The sequence below is a fragment of the Tachyglossus aculeatus genome, chromosome 6 (genome assembly GCF_015852505.1).
Source record: "Tachyglossus aculeatus isolate mTacAcu1 chromosome 6, mTacAcu1.pri, whole genome shotgun sequence".
Taxonomy (NCBI): Eukaryota; Metazoa; Chordata; class Mammalia; order Monotremata; family Tachyglossidae; genus Tachyglossus; species Tachyglossus aculeatus.
The window spans coordinates 61,408,892-61,421,495 of NC_052071.1; the positions used below are offsets into that span (position 1 = coordinate 61,408,892).

Sequence of the window (12,604 nt, forward strand, 5' to 3'; positions counted from 1 at the left end):
TGCAATTGCGACTCAGCCGGGGTGGTGGATTCCTGGTTCTTTATTGGCAGCAGGGATTTGGCCGTTCTCCCAGTCAATGCTGTAGGATCCAGAGGCGGGCGCTGCAAATCCAGGCTGGAGCGGACAGGTTGGAGCCTCGCTCTCCCAAGCTCTGTTGGGGAGAGGGGCACTCACAGGAGACATAACCAACCATTGGTCAGGGGGAGAGAGCCGACCAACTCCAGCATACCACCCCTTGTTGAGCCTGGACCAGGCAAATTGGCCGTGGCCCAAGCGATGGGGACAGGGAGCCAGAGGGTTCAGTGGATGTCCGAGGCAGGCAGACATTGGCAGACTTTGGGTTGGCCCTGCTGTCTTCCACCCCTGTCCCCATGCAGCTGCCTGCTGCTGAGGCTTCTGGGACTCCTGGGGTAACCAGAAGCGGCGGAGGGGACAGGTTTCTCTGCCTGGACTCTCCCGCACCTGGCTCCCAGTCGGGCACGTGGCTGCCAAATACCCAAGCAGTTGAGTCAGCCTTATTCGGGCGATCCCACACTGAGCACCCCCTGGTCTGCATCAGAGGCAGGGGAGGGCGGGAGGTCATGGGGTGCAGAAGGGCGGAGACCAGCACCTTCTCTCCGGCAGGTCTTGGAAAATTCATCCATCTGAAACCTCGGAATCTGGGGGATCTAGTTTCAGAAGGCCTAGTGCTTTTTTATTTTTGTTTATGGTATTGGTGAAGCACTTATGTGCCAGACACTGTACTAAGCGCTGGGGTAGATACAAGCTAATCAGATTGGACATGGTCCATGTCCCACATGGGGGTTCACAGTCTTAATCCCCATTTTACAGTTGAGGTAACAGGCACAGAGACATCAAGAAACTTGCCCAAGGTCACCCAGCAGATAAGTGGCAGAGTCAGGTCCTTGTGACCAGGCCTGGGCTCTGTCCACTAGGCCACACTGTTTCTTGCTTTCTAAGAACACAGCTACCTTAGGTCCAGGCCGCAAAATGGGTGAAGCCAGACTCTCTCTTGATGCTAAACATTGAGATCATTTCCCACGTGGTGCGTGTAATCAGAGCTGTCCTTCCACTCAGGGATCCCACCGCCCGGAGAGGGAGGCAGCCCTTCGGGTGTATATTCAGAGCCATCCTTCACACCATCAGCCCCTTCGGCATCTGGGGCTCCATCTCCAGGGTAGCTATCAGCCCTGGCAGTTCTCTCCCAAGAAGAGTGACTGCAAGGATTTCTGTAGTTGCGTGTGTGTGCAGTTGTGAAAATTTGACATTTTCATCACCCACGCTAATTACTTTGGCGATTGTAAGGAAATTGCTAATGAATGGGATAAATGATGATTTTCCAGAACACCTCGTTCTAGGACCACCCAGGCAAGCCATCGTCCCGGATTAAGGCAGGCAGGAGCTGCTGCCGTGGTTGGAGCGGGAGAGCCACCCGGCCATGGTGCCCCCTGCTCCTCTTTCTCTTCCTTTTCCTCATCAGAGGTGTTTGCCGAGCGCTGTCTGCCGAGAGCAGAACTCAAAAGTGAGGGAAAACTTCAAAACAACAGTGTGGCTCCCATCCCCATCGGCAACAAGCGTCCAGGCTCATAGCAGCCAGTCGACTGAAGGAATTGTAGCTTCATAGCTGGGAAGGCCCAAGGAGGGAACTCTGCTAGGCTGCAGACTTGAGGGGAAAAAAACCTAAGTAAAAGTCAGACTGGAAACTTGTAGGTGATTGTTAATAATAATGGTATTTGTTAAAGGCTTACCACGTGCCAAGCTCTGTTGTAAGCACTGGGGTAGCTAGTGAGGTTATCCCATGTGGGGCTCACAGTCTTCATCCCCATTTTACAGATGAGAGAACTGAGGCACAGAGAAGTGAAGTGACTTGCCCAAGGTCATACAGCTAATAAGTGGCAGCTTATAGACTGTGAGCCCACTCTTTTAGACTGTGAGCCCACTATTGGGTAGGGACTGTCTCTATATGTTGCCAACTTGTACTTCCCAAGCGCTTAGTACCGTGCTCTGCACACAGTAAGCGCTCAATAAATGCGATTGATGATGATAATGATGGCGGAGCCGGGATTAGAACTCATGACCTCTGGCTCCCAAGCCCGTGCTCTTTCCACTAAGCTACGCTGTTAATGAGCACGCTGCTTGAGGCCCAGGTTCAGCGTGCACCCCGGAGCCCAAGAAACGGGTGACCGACCAAAAGTGGTTGGGGAGGGCTTCAGTGGAATGGAAATTCCTGTTCTGCGGGGGGCCGGGGACGTCTGAAAAAGGGACATCAGACAGACCAGAAGGCGCTGGAAGAGTGTCTTCATCATCTTTCCTCCTGAGCCATTTCCTCCTGCCACCCCCTCTGCCCAATTTTTCTGTCTGTTGAAAATGCCATCATCCCATCCCAGAAGTCTGGAACCCCGACATCGCCCCAGACTTTGCCATCATTCAACTTTCACATTCCTTCCAGTTAATCTGTTTCTACACCAGTGCTTAGAACGGTGCTTATAATAAATAATAATAATAACGGCATGTATTAAGCGCTTACTATGTGCAAAGCACTGTTCTAAGTGCTGGGGAAGTTACAAGGTGATCAGGTTGTCCCACCGGGGGCTCACAGTCAATCCCCATTTTACAGATGAGGGAACTGAGGCCCAGAGAAGTGAAGTGACTTGCCCAAGGTCACACAGCTGACCATTGGCGGAGCTGGGAGCAGTGCTTGATACATAATAATAATAATGGTGGTATTTGTTCATTCTTTCATTCCATCATATTTATTGAGCGCTTACTGTGTGCAGAGCACTGTACTAAGCACTTGGGAAGTACAAGTTTACAACATATAGAGACGGTCCCTACCCAACAGCGGGCTCACAGTCTAGAAGGGGGAGACAGACAACAAAACATATAAACCAAATAAAATAAATAGAATAAATATGTACAAGTAAAATAGAGTAATAAATATGTACAAACACATATACATATATACAGGTGCCGTGGGCAGGGGAAGGAGGTAAGGCAGAGGGATGGGGAGGGGGAGCAGGGGGAGAGGAAGGGGGGGAAGTCCTTACTATGTGCCGAACACTGTACCAAGCGCTGGGGAAGATACAAGATTACCATGTTATCCCAGGTGGGACTCACAGTCTTAATCCCCATTTTACAGATGAGGTAAATGAGGCACAGAGAAGGTCAGTGACTTGCCTAAAGTCACACAGATGATAAGTGGCGGAGCCGGGATTAGAATCCACGAACCTCTGTCTGCCAAGCCTGGGCTCTTTCCACTAAGCCACGCTGCAGATGGCATATTCATCACTCAGTCACCAGCCAGATGCCACTGGTTCTTCCTGCACACCCTCTACTGGATCTGCCCCTTCCTCTCCCCCCAAGGCTTTTGCACCCTAGTCCAAGCTCTGGGTTGGCCACGGCTAGACCTTAGCCTCCCCTCCCCGGTGTCTGTCCTTCAAGCTATCCTACCCCCTGCTGCTGCTCAGATCATTTTCTGATCAGATTGATTTTTCTGAAGCATCGCTTGGCTCGGCCCAGCCCTGGCCCGGCCCATGTCTGCCCTCTCCTCCAAACCCTCCACCGGTTCCCCCCCGGGTCCCTCCGCCACAGGCAAAACCTCTGCACTTTAGACTTCCAGGTTCTCCACCGAATCGCCCCACCTTACTTATCTGCATTCAGTGAATCAGTCAATCATATTTATTGAGTGTTGGCCGTATGCAGAGCCCTGTACTGAGCACTTGGGAGAGGACAGTAGGGACTGTCTCAATATGTTGCCAACTTGTACTTCCCAAGCGCCTAGTACAGTGCTCTGCTCACAGTAAACGCTCAATAAATACGATTGATGATGATGACAGCAGAACAATATAACTAACCCATTCCCTGCCCACAGAGAGCTTACGTTCTTTCTAAGGCAACCGGCTAGCTGTCCCTCGCTCACACTGCCCCCTGGACTGGCACTCCCTCCCTCTCCCCCCCCCCCCCCCAATATCTGACAGACCCCAGCTCTCCCCACGTTCAGTCAATCAATCAATCAATCGTATTTATTGAGCGCTTACTGTGTGCAGGGCACTGTACTAAGCGCTTGGGAAGTACAAGTTGGGAACATATAGAGACAGTCCCTACCCAACAGTGGGCTCACAGTCCAAAAGGGGGAGACAGGGAACAAAACCAAACATACTAACAAAATAAAATAAATACAATAGATATGCACAAGTAAAATAAATAAATAAATAAATAGAGTAATAAATATGTACAAACATATAAACATATATACAGGTTCAAATCCCTATCAAGTTCCCCCTCCTCCCACAGGCTTTCCCCAGTTCATTTTCTGGAATGCTGAACTGTATCATCACTTCAGTCAAGTCTAGCATCTTGGAATTTATTTACATCCTTTTTAGCCTTCATGAGCTTTATTTATCTGTCAGTCAATCAATCAATCGTATTTAGTGAGCACTTACTGTGTGCAGAGCACTGTACTAAGCGCTTGGGAAGTACAATTTGGCAACATATAGAGACAGTCCCTACCCAACAGTGGGCTCACAGTCTAAAAGGGGGAGACAGAGAACAAAACCAAACATACTAACAAAATAAAATAAATAGAATAGATATGTACAAGTAAAATAAATAAATAGAGTAATAAATATGTACAAACATATATACAGGTTCAAATCCCTATCAAGTTCCCCCTCCTCCCACAAGCTTTCCCCAATTCATTTTCTGGAATGCTGAACTGTGTCATCTCTTCAGTCCAGTCTAGCATCTTGGAATTTATTTGCATCCCTTTTAGCCTTCATGAGCTTTATCTATCAATCAATCAGTCAATCGTATTTATTGAGCCCTTACTGTGTGCAGAGCACTGTACTAAGCGCTTGGGAAGTACAAGTTGGTAACAACATCATTCAACTTGATCATTACAATAAATAAACAAATTTATTTCTTTTAACCGCTCTAGTTGTAAATATTGTTGTGCCTCTCTCCCCTTTTAGAGTATATGCTCCTTGTGGGCAGAGGATGGCATTTCTTAATGTTGGCTAGGGCCCTGGCTCAACTCCCCAGGGCCAGATAGCATAGTTTGGGGTGGTGGAAAGGGGCAGACCCTCCTGGCCTCACAGCTGGGGCCTGAGGCTGCCCAGCCCAGCCTGGTGGGCATCTTGCCAACTTGTACTTCCCAAGCGCTTAGTACAGTGCTCTGCACACAGTAAGCGCTCAATAAATATGATTGATGATGATGATGATGGAGGGGCCAGGAGATGACTGCAGTCTCAGAACAGGAACTGCATTTCTCGGCGTCCCCAGGGTGGGGTGGGGAGGGCCTGCCACCAGGATTTATGCTGTGTGTTTAGGCATTTCCTTTCCCACCTCACCGTGGATCTTATTCTGTGTGCCCCTGACCTTCTCTGTGCCTCAGTTACCTCATCTGTAAAATGGGGATTAAGATTGTGAGCCCTGTATGGGACAGGGAATGTGTCCGACCTGATGAGCTTTATCTACTCCGGTATTTAGAACAGTGCTTTGCACTTAGTAAGCGCTTAACAACTACCAATAATTATTTTATTTTTCTTCCCCTCAGGTCTCCAGCCGAGGTCGAGGTATGCTCACTGAAGGTAAGTGACTGGGTTTCTATCTGTGCTTCCTACATTGCCCCCTCTGAGTCCAGTAACTGGGTCCGATCCTTTGTCTGCTCAGAATTGAGTCCCTTCTCTCCTCCTTGCTTCCTGCAGTCATCGTTTTCCTGCAACCTCGAACTCAGATTCCTCCTCTCCTCACATAAAGTCACTCCCACTTCTAACTCTCCATCTGTCTCCGTCGCTAACCTCCACCATCTTCCCTGTCCCAGAAATCTGCAACCCGATCTTCTCCTAGTCTTTCACCATCATCATTGTTATTTATCGAGAGCTTACAGTGTCCACTGTACAAGGTGCTAGGGAGAGTACAATGCAGTGGAGTTGGCAGACGTGTTCCCTGCCCACAGTGAGCTTCCAGTCTAGAGAAACGAGCCTATAGAAACGTTCATCCTACTGCTGCCAAATCAATCCTTTTGATTCTCCCTCCCTCAGCAACATCTTACCCCTCTCTACCCAAATAGCCCCCAGTCAGCTCCAGGCCCTACTGACCGTATTCCCTGTCCCTGCATCCCCGTCTCCAGCCTCTCCCTGTCCAGCCTCCACAGCACAGTGCCACTGCCACTTGGATCATCTTCCCGAAGCACCGCTCGGTCCTCATGTCCCTCTGCCTCAAACAAAAACTCCTCACCATCGACTTCAAGGTTGTCTGCCTACTCGCCTCCACCTCTTTACCTCTTTATTCTCTTCAACAGCTATCCATCAGACATATTTATTGTACAGATGACAAAACTGAATCACCCAGAATTAAGTGTTAAGTCACACAGAGTTACTGAAGGTACATCTTCTCCAAGAGGCTTTCCCTGACTAAGCCCTCCTTTCCTCTTCTCCCACTCCCTTCTGTGTTGCCCTGACTTGCTCTTTTTATTCATCACCCTTCCCAGCCCCACGGCATTTTTGTGCGTATCTGTAATTTGTTTATAATAATGTCTATCTCCCGCTCTGTGCCTGTTACCTCATCTGTAAAGTGCAGATTGAGACGGTCAGCCCCACATGGGACAGAGACTGCGTCTAACTCAGTCTGCTTGTATCCACCTCAGCCCTTAGTTACTATGTGCCTGGCACATAGTAAGCGCTTAACAAATGTCGGTATCATCGTCATCATTGTGGTATTTAAGCGCTTACTGTGCGCTAGGTAGATCCAAGAGAATCAGGTGGGACGCAGTCCCTGACCCACATGGGGTTCACAGTCTAAGTAAAGTAGTTTGTTTTGTCTTTGTTTCCAAGTGTTATTTTTTTCCAGATAGAACTTTGGAACTCGAGCAGACCTGTCAGAAAAGTACAACCGTGGGGGACGCGTCTTTCTCGGGGTGCCCCCTGGCAGGTGGTGGTGGCTCTTTTACCATCCCGCCCGTTCCTCGGTCACTGGTGGTTCCCCGTCCCCCCGAGCCAAAGAAGTGCCCGGTTACCGCGCCAGCTTCACGAGGGGCCTTCTGGAACCGTTCCTGTCAGAGACAGATTCCTCTTCAGAACAAAAAATTGACGCATCACCTTTGTTTTCCAGGAACCCGAGGGGCTCCCTTGTGTCGGAAGTGACGTCCTGATTGCGGAGCTGAAGCCAGATGATTCTACCAAGGTTGGTGCCAGCCTGTCTACAGGTCTCTCCAGGTCCTGTGATCGGTGGGTGGGCATCTACGGGGACCTACAGTGGGAAGGACTGGCCTTCCTCTTCCCCCTCCCAGCTGAGCCTTGGGAGCTGAGTCTGTCCCAGCCCGGGTTGGGCCCCCCCGGTGGGCTTAGGGGCATCTTGGCACGGTTAGCGGTGGTGGTCTGGGCCCACTTCAGGGCTGACCGTAGGGGAAACCTGGCTAGCTGGGAGCTGGCCTTGGCACAGGTGTGGGGTGGGAGCGGGAGTGGCCGGGAGACTCCGGACAGAGGAGTAGGCTGCCCTACCGTCAGCAGCCTCAATCCACCCGAACTCCTGGCCTCACGCTTGACTGCCCGGTCGGTCACCTGGTCCTGGACTGGGAGGAGCTTGGGGGGGTCCCCACTGACGGATTCGGGGCAAAGGCGGAGCGCGGGGGAAGCAAAGGGGAAAGATGGAAGGGAAGCAGGGAGGAGAGGGTCTGAACGTTCATCTGTGAAATATGCTTCTCCAAACGGACCCGTTCCTGGCCTCGGCGTGACACGCGTCCCCCGTCCCCACCCTGACCAGACGAGAATAACTGGATCCAGGTGACGGGGAGGGTGGAAGGCCGGGCTGCCGAATCCCCCGATAGCTGGTTATGCCCTCGTGGCTGCAGGCCGCAGCGAGCCATGGCTAGGATTCTGTGGGAGCCTGCTCTTAGTCCTGGGAAGTGGCTAGGGAGAGGGGCTGATTTTTGCATTCTCTCTGTCTCTCGACTCCTCCTCTCCCCCATCCAGATCATCGCCAGTATTATCGAGGAAAGCCAGAAGGGCAGGCGGGGGCTGGATGAACAGCCGTTGGACCTGAAGGTGAGCGGGCTCTCTGAGGGGCTGGCAGCGCCAAGCACCTTGCCGGCCACCACAGACCTCTTGAACGACATTCCCGGGCTCTTCGCCGTGGAGCCGGTAGACCGAGGTCCCGTCGAAGAGCCACCGCTGGGTCAGAACCCACAAGAGGAAACTGAAATCAAATCTGGAAGAACTCTACCCTCCGAAGACCCCGCCGAGAAGCAAGTAGGAGACAGCGATCGAGCCCCACAAGTCACCAGTCTGCAGGATGACGCTCGAGCATCGGAGCCCGTGGCAGTCGCAGGAGTGGGCAAGGGTGACGGGGCCGATGGGCTCGGGCGGACGGACCTCTCAGAGCAGGCCCCCCCAAGCTGCCCGGCTCCCGGAGAGGGGATCTCGCCCTCTGAAGAGCTGGGTCCCGCCAAACCCCGCCGTCACCAGTCCGTGGAACCGGACATAGTGGCCAGCACCAAGAAGCCCGTTCCGGCTCGACCACCCCCTCCCACCAACGCCCCACCTCCCCGGCCCCCCCCGCCCGCACGGCCGGCTCCACCCCCTCGGAAAAAGAAAAGCGAGTTGGATTTCGAAGGCCTTAAAGCGCCCGGTCTGGAAGGCAAGTTCCCAGTTCGGAATGTCCTGGGGTGCCGGGCCCCATTTCTGTCCCCGGGAGGGAGAACGGTGAGAGGTCGGGGGCCGGGGTGGGGGCCGCTCGCCCTCTCCAAGAGGTCTCAGTGTGGGGGTCCGGTGAAGGTGGCAGCGCTGGAAGCAGTGATGGTCTGTGTTTTGCTCCCCTCTGCCGATCCGACAGTTCCTAAAGAAGCATTTCTGCCCGGAGGTCTCTTGCCGTCAGCCGTGGCTTCAGAAGGTGGCCCCAGAGACTCGGCCCCGTCTCTGGACTTGGCCAGCGCAACGAGTGGAGACAAAGTAGTGACAGCCCAGGTAGGTTGCCCGCAGAGGGGCGGTGGGAGGGACGGGGCTAACAGTGCTGAGAGCCTCTGTCCCATCGGGGGTGTCAAGGCATCTTCCGTAGCGGGGGTCCCGCCCAAGTCGGCAGTCCGGCCTCACCCCTGGGGTGTTTAGCAGGGGCGGGAGGGTCGAGGACGTCTGTGAGAAATGTTGCCGGTAGGAAGGCATTTGAGTTGGTGAGTTCAGCTCTGGGTTAGGAACCTGGAAAATCCAAACCCAGAAGGAAAGGAGAGTTCGGTTTTCATTTCTTTCTTCTTTCAGCTTTGAAAAGAAATCCGATTCTCTTAAAGCAGGGCCCTTCACCTTGAGTTCTCTGGTTCCGACCCCATCTGGCCCAGGCCTGGGGAGCCCCAGCTCCGGTTTGACCAGTTTAGTTGCAGTGACTGGCCGTCTTCTAGACTGTAAGCTGTCTGTGGGCAGGGAATGATTCTTCCGATTCTATTAGGTTGTATTCTGTCAAGTGCTTAGTACAGTGCCCTGCACGCAGTGAGCACTCAGTAAATACTGTTGATTGATTGATGGGGTCTGGTGTGACCCTCGTCCCAGTTCTTCCTTTCCTGCTCAGTTCCACAGTGACTTTAGGATGCCAGAGGGGAATAGGGGAAGGGGGAAGAAGGCGGCAATCTATGATTGGTCCCATAGGATGGGATTGGGGAGGTTGAGGCTCCCAGAAGGGAGATAAATGGCCCATATGGCCCTTGGGATCCTGGCCTCTAGTGGCACAGGCAGTGGCCCAGCAAGGGACTTCTGCTGCCACCCATCTTCCCCAGCAGTTGCTCTCAACACCTTTGGATACTATGGAGGGAAGGGGGCTGAGAGCCGATGGCCTCCCTGCATCCTCCGGGCTGGAGGAAGCAGCACAGCTGGGTTTCCTGGTCGACCTGGCCCTGCCCATGTCCTGCCCGTGTGTGGCCAGATGGGAACAGGAGCGGCAACTAGGCCCAGGTTCTTTGTCGTGAAGCCCAACCGAATCTCATGCACCGAGTGGAGTATTGGTTACCTGGGAGAGCTCCAGGACCAGTAAGGGAGAAGCCGTGAAACCACCGAGCCGCTCAGGGGGCCCTTGAGCGGGACTCGGGGGACGGAGGTGGGCAGGGTGGAAGGAGGCACGAGGTGGCAGCAGTTAATTGGAAGAAGGGGGAGGAACCAGATTTGCCGAGGAACTCTCGTTGCAGGAAAATGGACGAGTGCCCGATGCCCAGATGTTAGCAAGTGATCTGCTCGGCCCTCAGAGACCCAGGTCCAACTCTGGACGAGAACTCACCGATGAGGTACAGCCATTCCCAGGGCTCCTGCCAGGGAAATGCCAACACCGAAGTAAAAAATGGGTTATGCTGGCTAAAAATGGGTTATGCCGTTTTCTCATTCAGATTAGAAACTGTTGCTCTCCTCTTCTAAACAAGGGTCTTCCTTCCCCTCTCCTCCCTCCCCCAACCCACCCTGGCTGCATGTGCCAAGAGACCCCTCCAGTCAGTGCTTGTAAAGGGACGAATCCACCTCTAGAGAAGAGGACAGATGGGGCGGAGGGAGATGGCACTGTCCAAGGACGTGGATCTACCCTCTGTGCACCTGATATTCACCCTACCCTCAGCTGCACAGCACTCAATGTGCATATCTGTAACTTACTGATATCAATGTCGGCCTGTCCAGACTGTAAGCTCCTCATGAACAGGAAGCGTGTCTACCAACTCTGTTGTGCTCTCAATAAATACCACTGAGAGATGGGCAGTGGGGGCAGGCGGACTAGGGAATTGGGGAGCGAAGCGGGCCAGGGAAGGACGGGTCTCAGGACTGTGCTGGAGCTGCTGAGTGGGTGGAAGCACTGGTGCCAAGCTGTATGCGGGTAGTGTTGGGTGGCAGCTGACCCGGCTCCTCTGTGGGAGAGGAGACTGCCATGGGGATGCTGCCCCTGGGAGCCTAGATCTGGAGCCACGAAGAGTTTGGGGGGCTGGCATGGCCTCCTGGAGACTGGCGTGGACTGGGTGTGGGCTCACTAGAAGCCACAGTAGTGGTGGTAGCCTTTATTTACTGAGTGGCCCATCAGTGCGGTGCACCAGAGAGTACAGATCATCAAAGCAACACGTCCTTGGCCCACAAGGAGCTTTGGCTGTCACCGGGAAACCAAACTTAAAAATATTTAGAGCTGGGTTGTTCAAAATAAATGCTTGAGCGGACAGTTACGTGTGAGCGCCAAGAGGGGTGTGAACTTTGTAAGTGCTTGAGTTGGCCCAATGTGTGTGATATGGCCTTGGGGAAAGCTTGCTGGGGAAGTTGGACTTCTGGAGAGGGAGAGAGGGAGGAGTCTGAGCCTGGGGAGAGTTGTGGTGGTAATAGTAATAATAATAATGATGGTATTTGTTAAGCGTTTACTATGTGCCAAGCACTGTTTTAAGTGCTGGGGTAGATACAAGGTGATGGGGTTGTCCCACGTGGGGCTCAGAGTTTTAATCCCCATTTTATAGATGAGGGAATTGAGGCACAGAGAAGTGAAGTGACTTGCCCAGGGTCACACAGCAGACAAGTGGCGGAGCCGGGATTAGAACTCACGTCCTCTGACTCCCAAGCCCGGGCTCTTTCCACTAAGCAACGCTGCTTCCCACCAGGTCTGATGAGGGAAGGAAGGGAGTTTTCCAAGTTTTCCAGGCTAGGGGAAACAGCATGAGGGAAGGGATAGAGAGTCGAGCGTGAAGGTCGACTTGGGAGAAGTGGAGCTAGCGGGTTGGGGACTAGCAGGTGAACAGAGCAGAGAGGTGGGGCAGGGCGAGGTGGCCCTCCCGGAGCGGAGGGGATTGGGTTCAGGCGGGGAGCAGTAGGGCCTACGGGAAAGAGTGCGGGCCTCAGAGAGGACCTGCATTCTCATTCCGGCTCTGCCGCTTGGCTGCTTGGTGACCTTAGGCAAGTCACTTGACTTTGCTGTACCTCACTTTCCTCAACTGCAAAATAGGGATTCAGTCCCTGTTTTCCCTCCGGTTTAGATTGTGAACTCCATGTGGGCAGGGACTGTGTCTTACCCGATTAGCCTGTGTCTACCCCAGGGCTCAGCACGTAGTAACCTATGAACAAGTTCCATAATAATTATAAGTATGTCATTCTGGATACCGGGTTGAGCAGGGAGCAGTTGTCGACACGCTGAAGGGTCAGCCCGGCCCCGGGGATGTTGATGGCGAAAGGCAGCCCGTTTTTTGTTCCTCTAGGAAATTTTGGCCAGTGTGATGATCAAGAACCTGGACACAGGAGAGGAGATCCCCCTGAGCCTGGCTGAGGAGAAGCTGCCCACAGGCATCAACCCCTTGACTCTGCATATCATGAGGAGGACCAAGGAGTACATCAGGTACGCCTCCCAACCCTGCCCTGCCCTGCACTCGCCCGCCACCCCAGAGTTTCTCACCACAGAAAAGCGGCATTGGCACATTTCCCACCCAGGGGCATCCGTGGCACACTAAACTAGGTCCTGTGGGGATATACAGTCGAAGTAAAAGGTATTTCTTGGAATTTAAGGGTTTCCCCTACCTGCCTCAACGGGATTACAGGCTAAGGGAGGAGACCGTAGGCAGCTGCGTGTGAAGATGGATATACACAGATATGAGTAGATGATGGAGTCAGTAACCAAGAGCCCA

At 53.1% G+C, this 12,604-nt stretch overlaps 1 protein-coding gene across 1 annotated transcript in view; it reads left to right on the forward strand.

Moving 5' to 3' along the window:
• The window catches only part of WDR44 (WD repeat domain 44), a 52,723-nt gene that overhangs the window by 14,918 nt on the left and 25,201 nt on the right, over positions 1-12,604 (forward strand). Inside the window, exons 2-7 of the mRNA XM_038748265.1 lie at positions 5,555-5,588; positions 7,111-7,182; positions 7,971-8,634; positions 8,830-8,960; positions 10,163-10,258; positions 12,182-12,318. Of these exons, the coding sequence (XP_038604193.1) occupies positions 5,555-5,588; positions 7,111-7,182; positions 7,971-8,634; positions 8,830-8,960; positions 10,163-10,258; positions 12,182-12,318 (1,134 nt within the window). The remainder of the gene's footprint in view (positions 1-5,554; positions 5,589-7,110; positions 7,183-7,970; positions 8,635-8,829; positions 8,961-10,162; positions 10,259-12,181; positions 12,319-12,604) is intronic.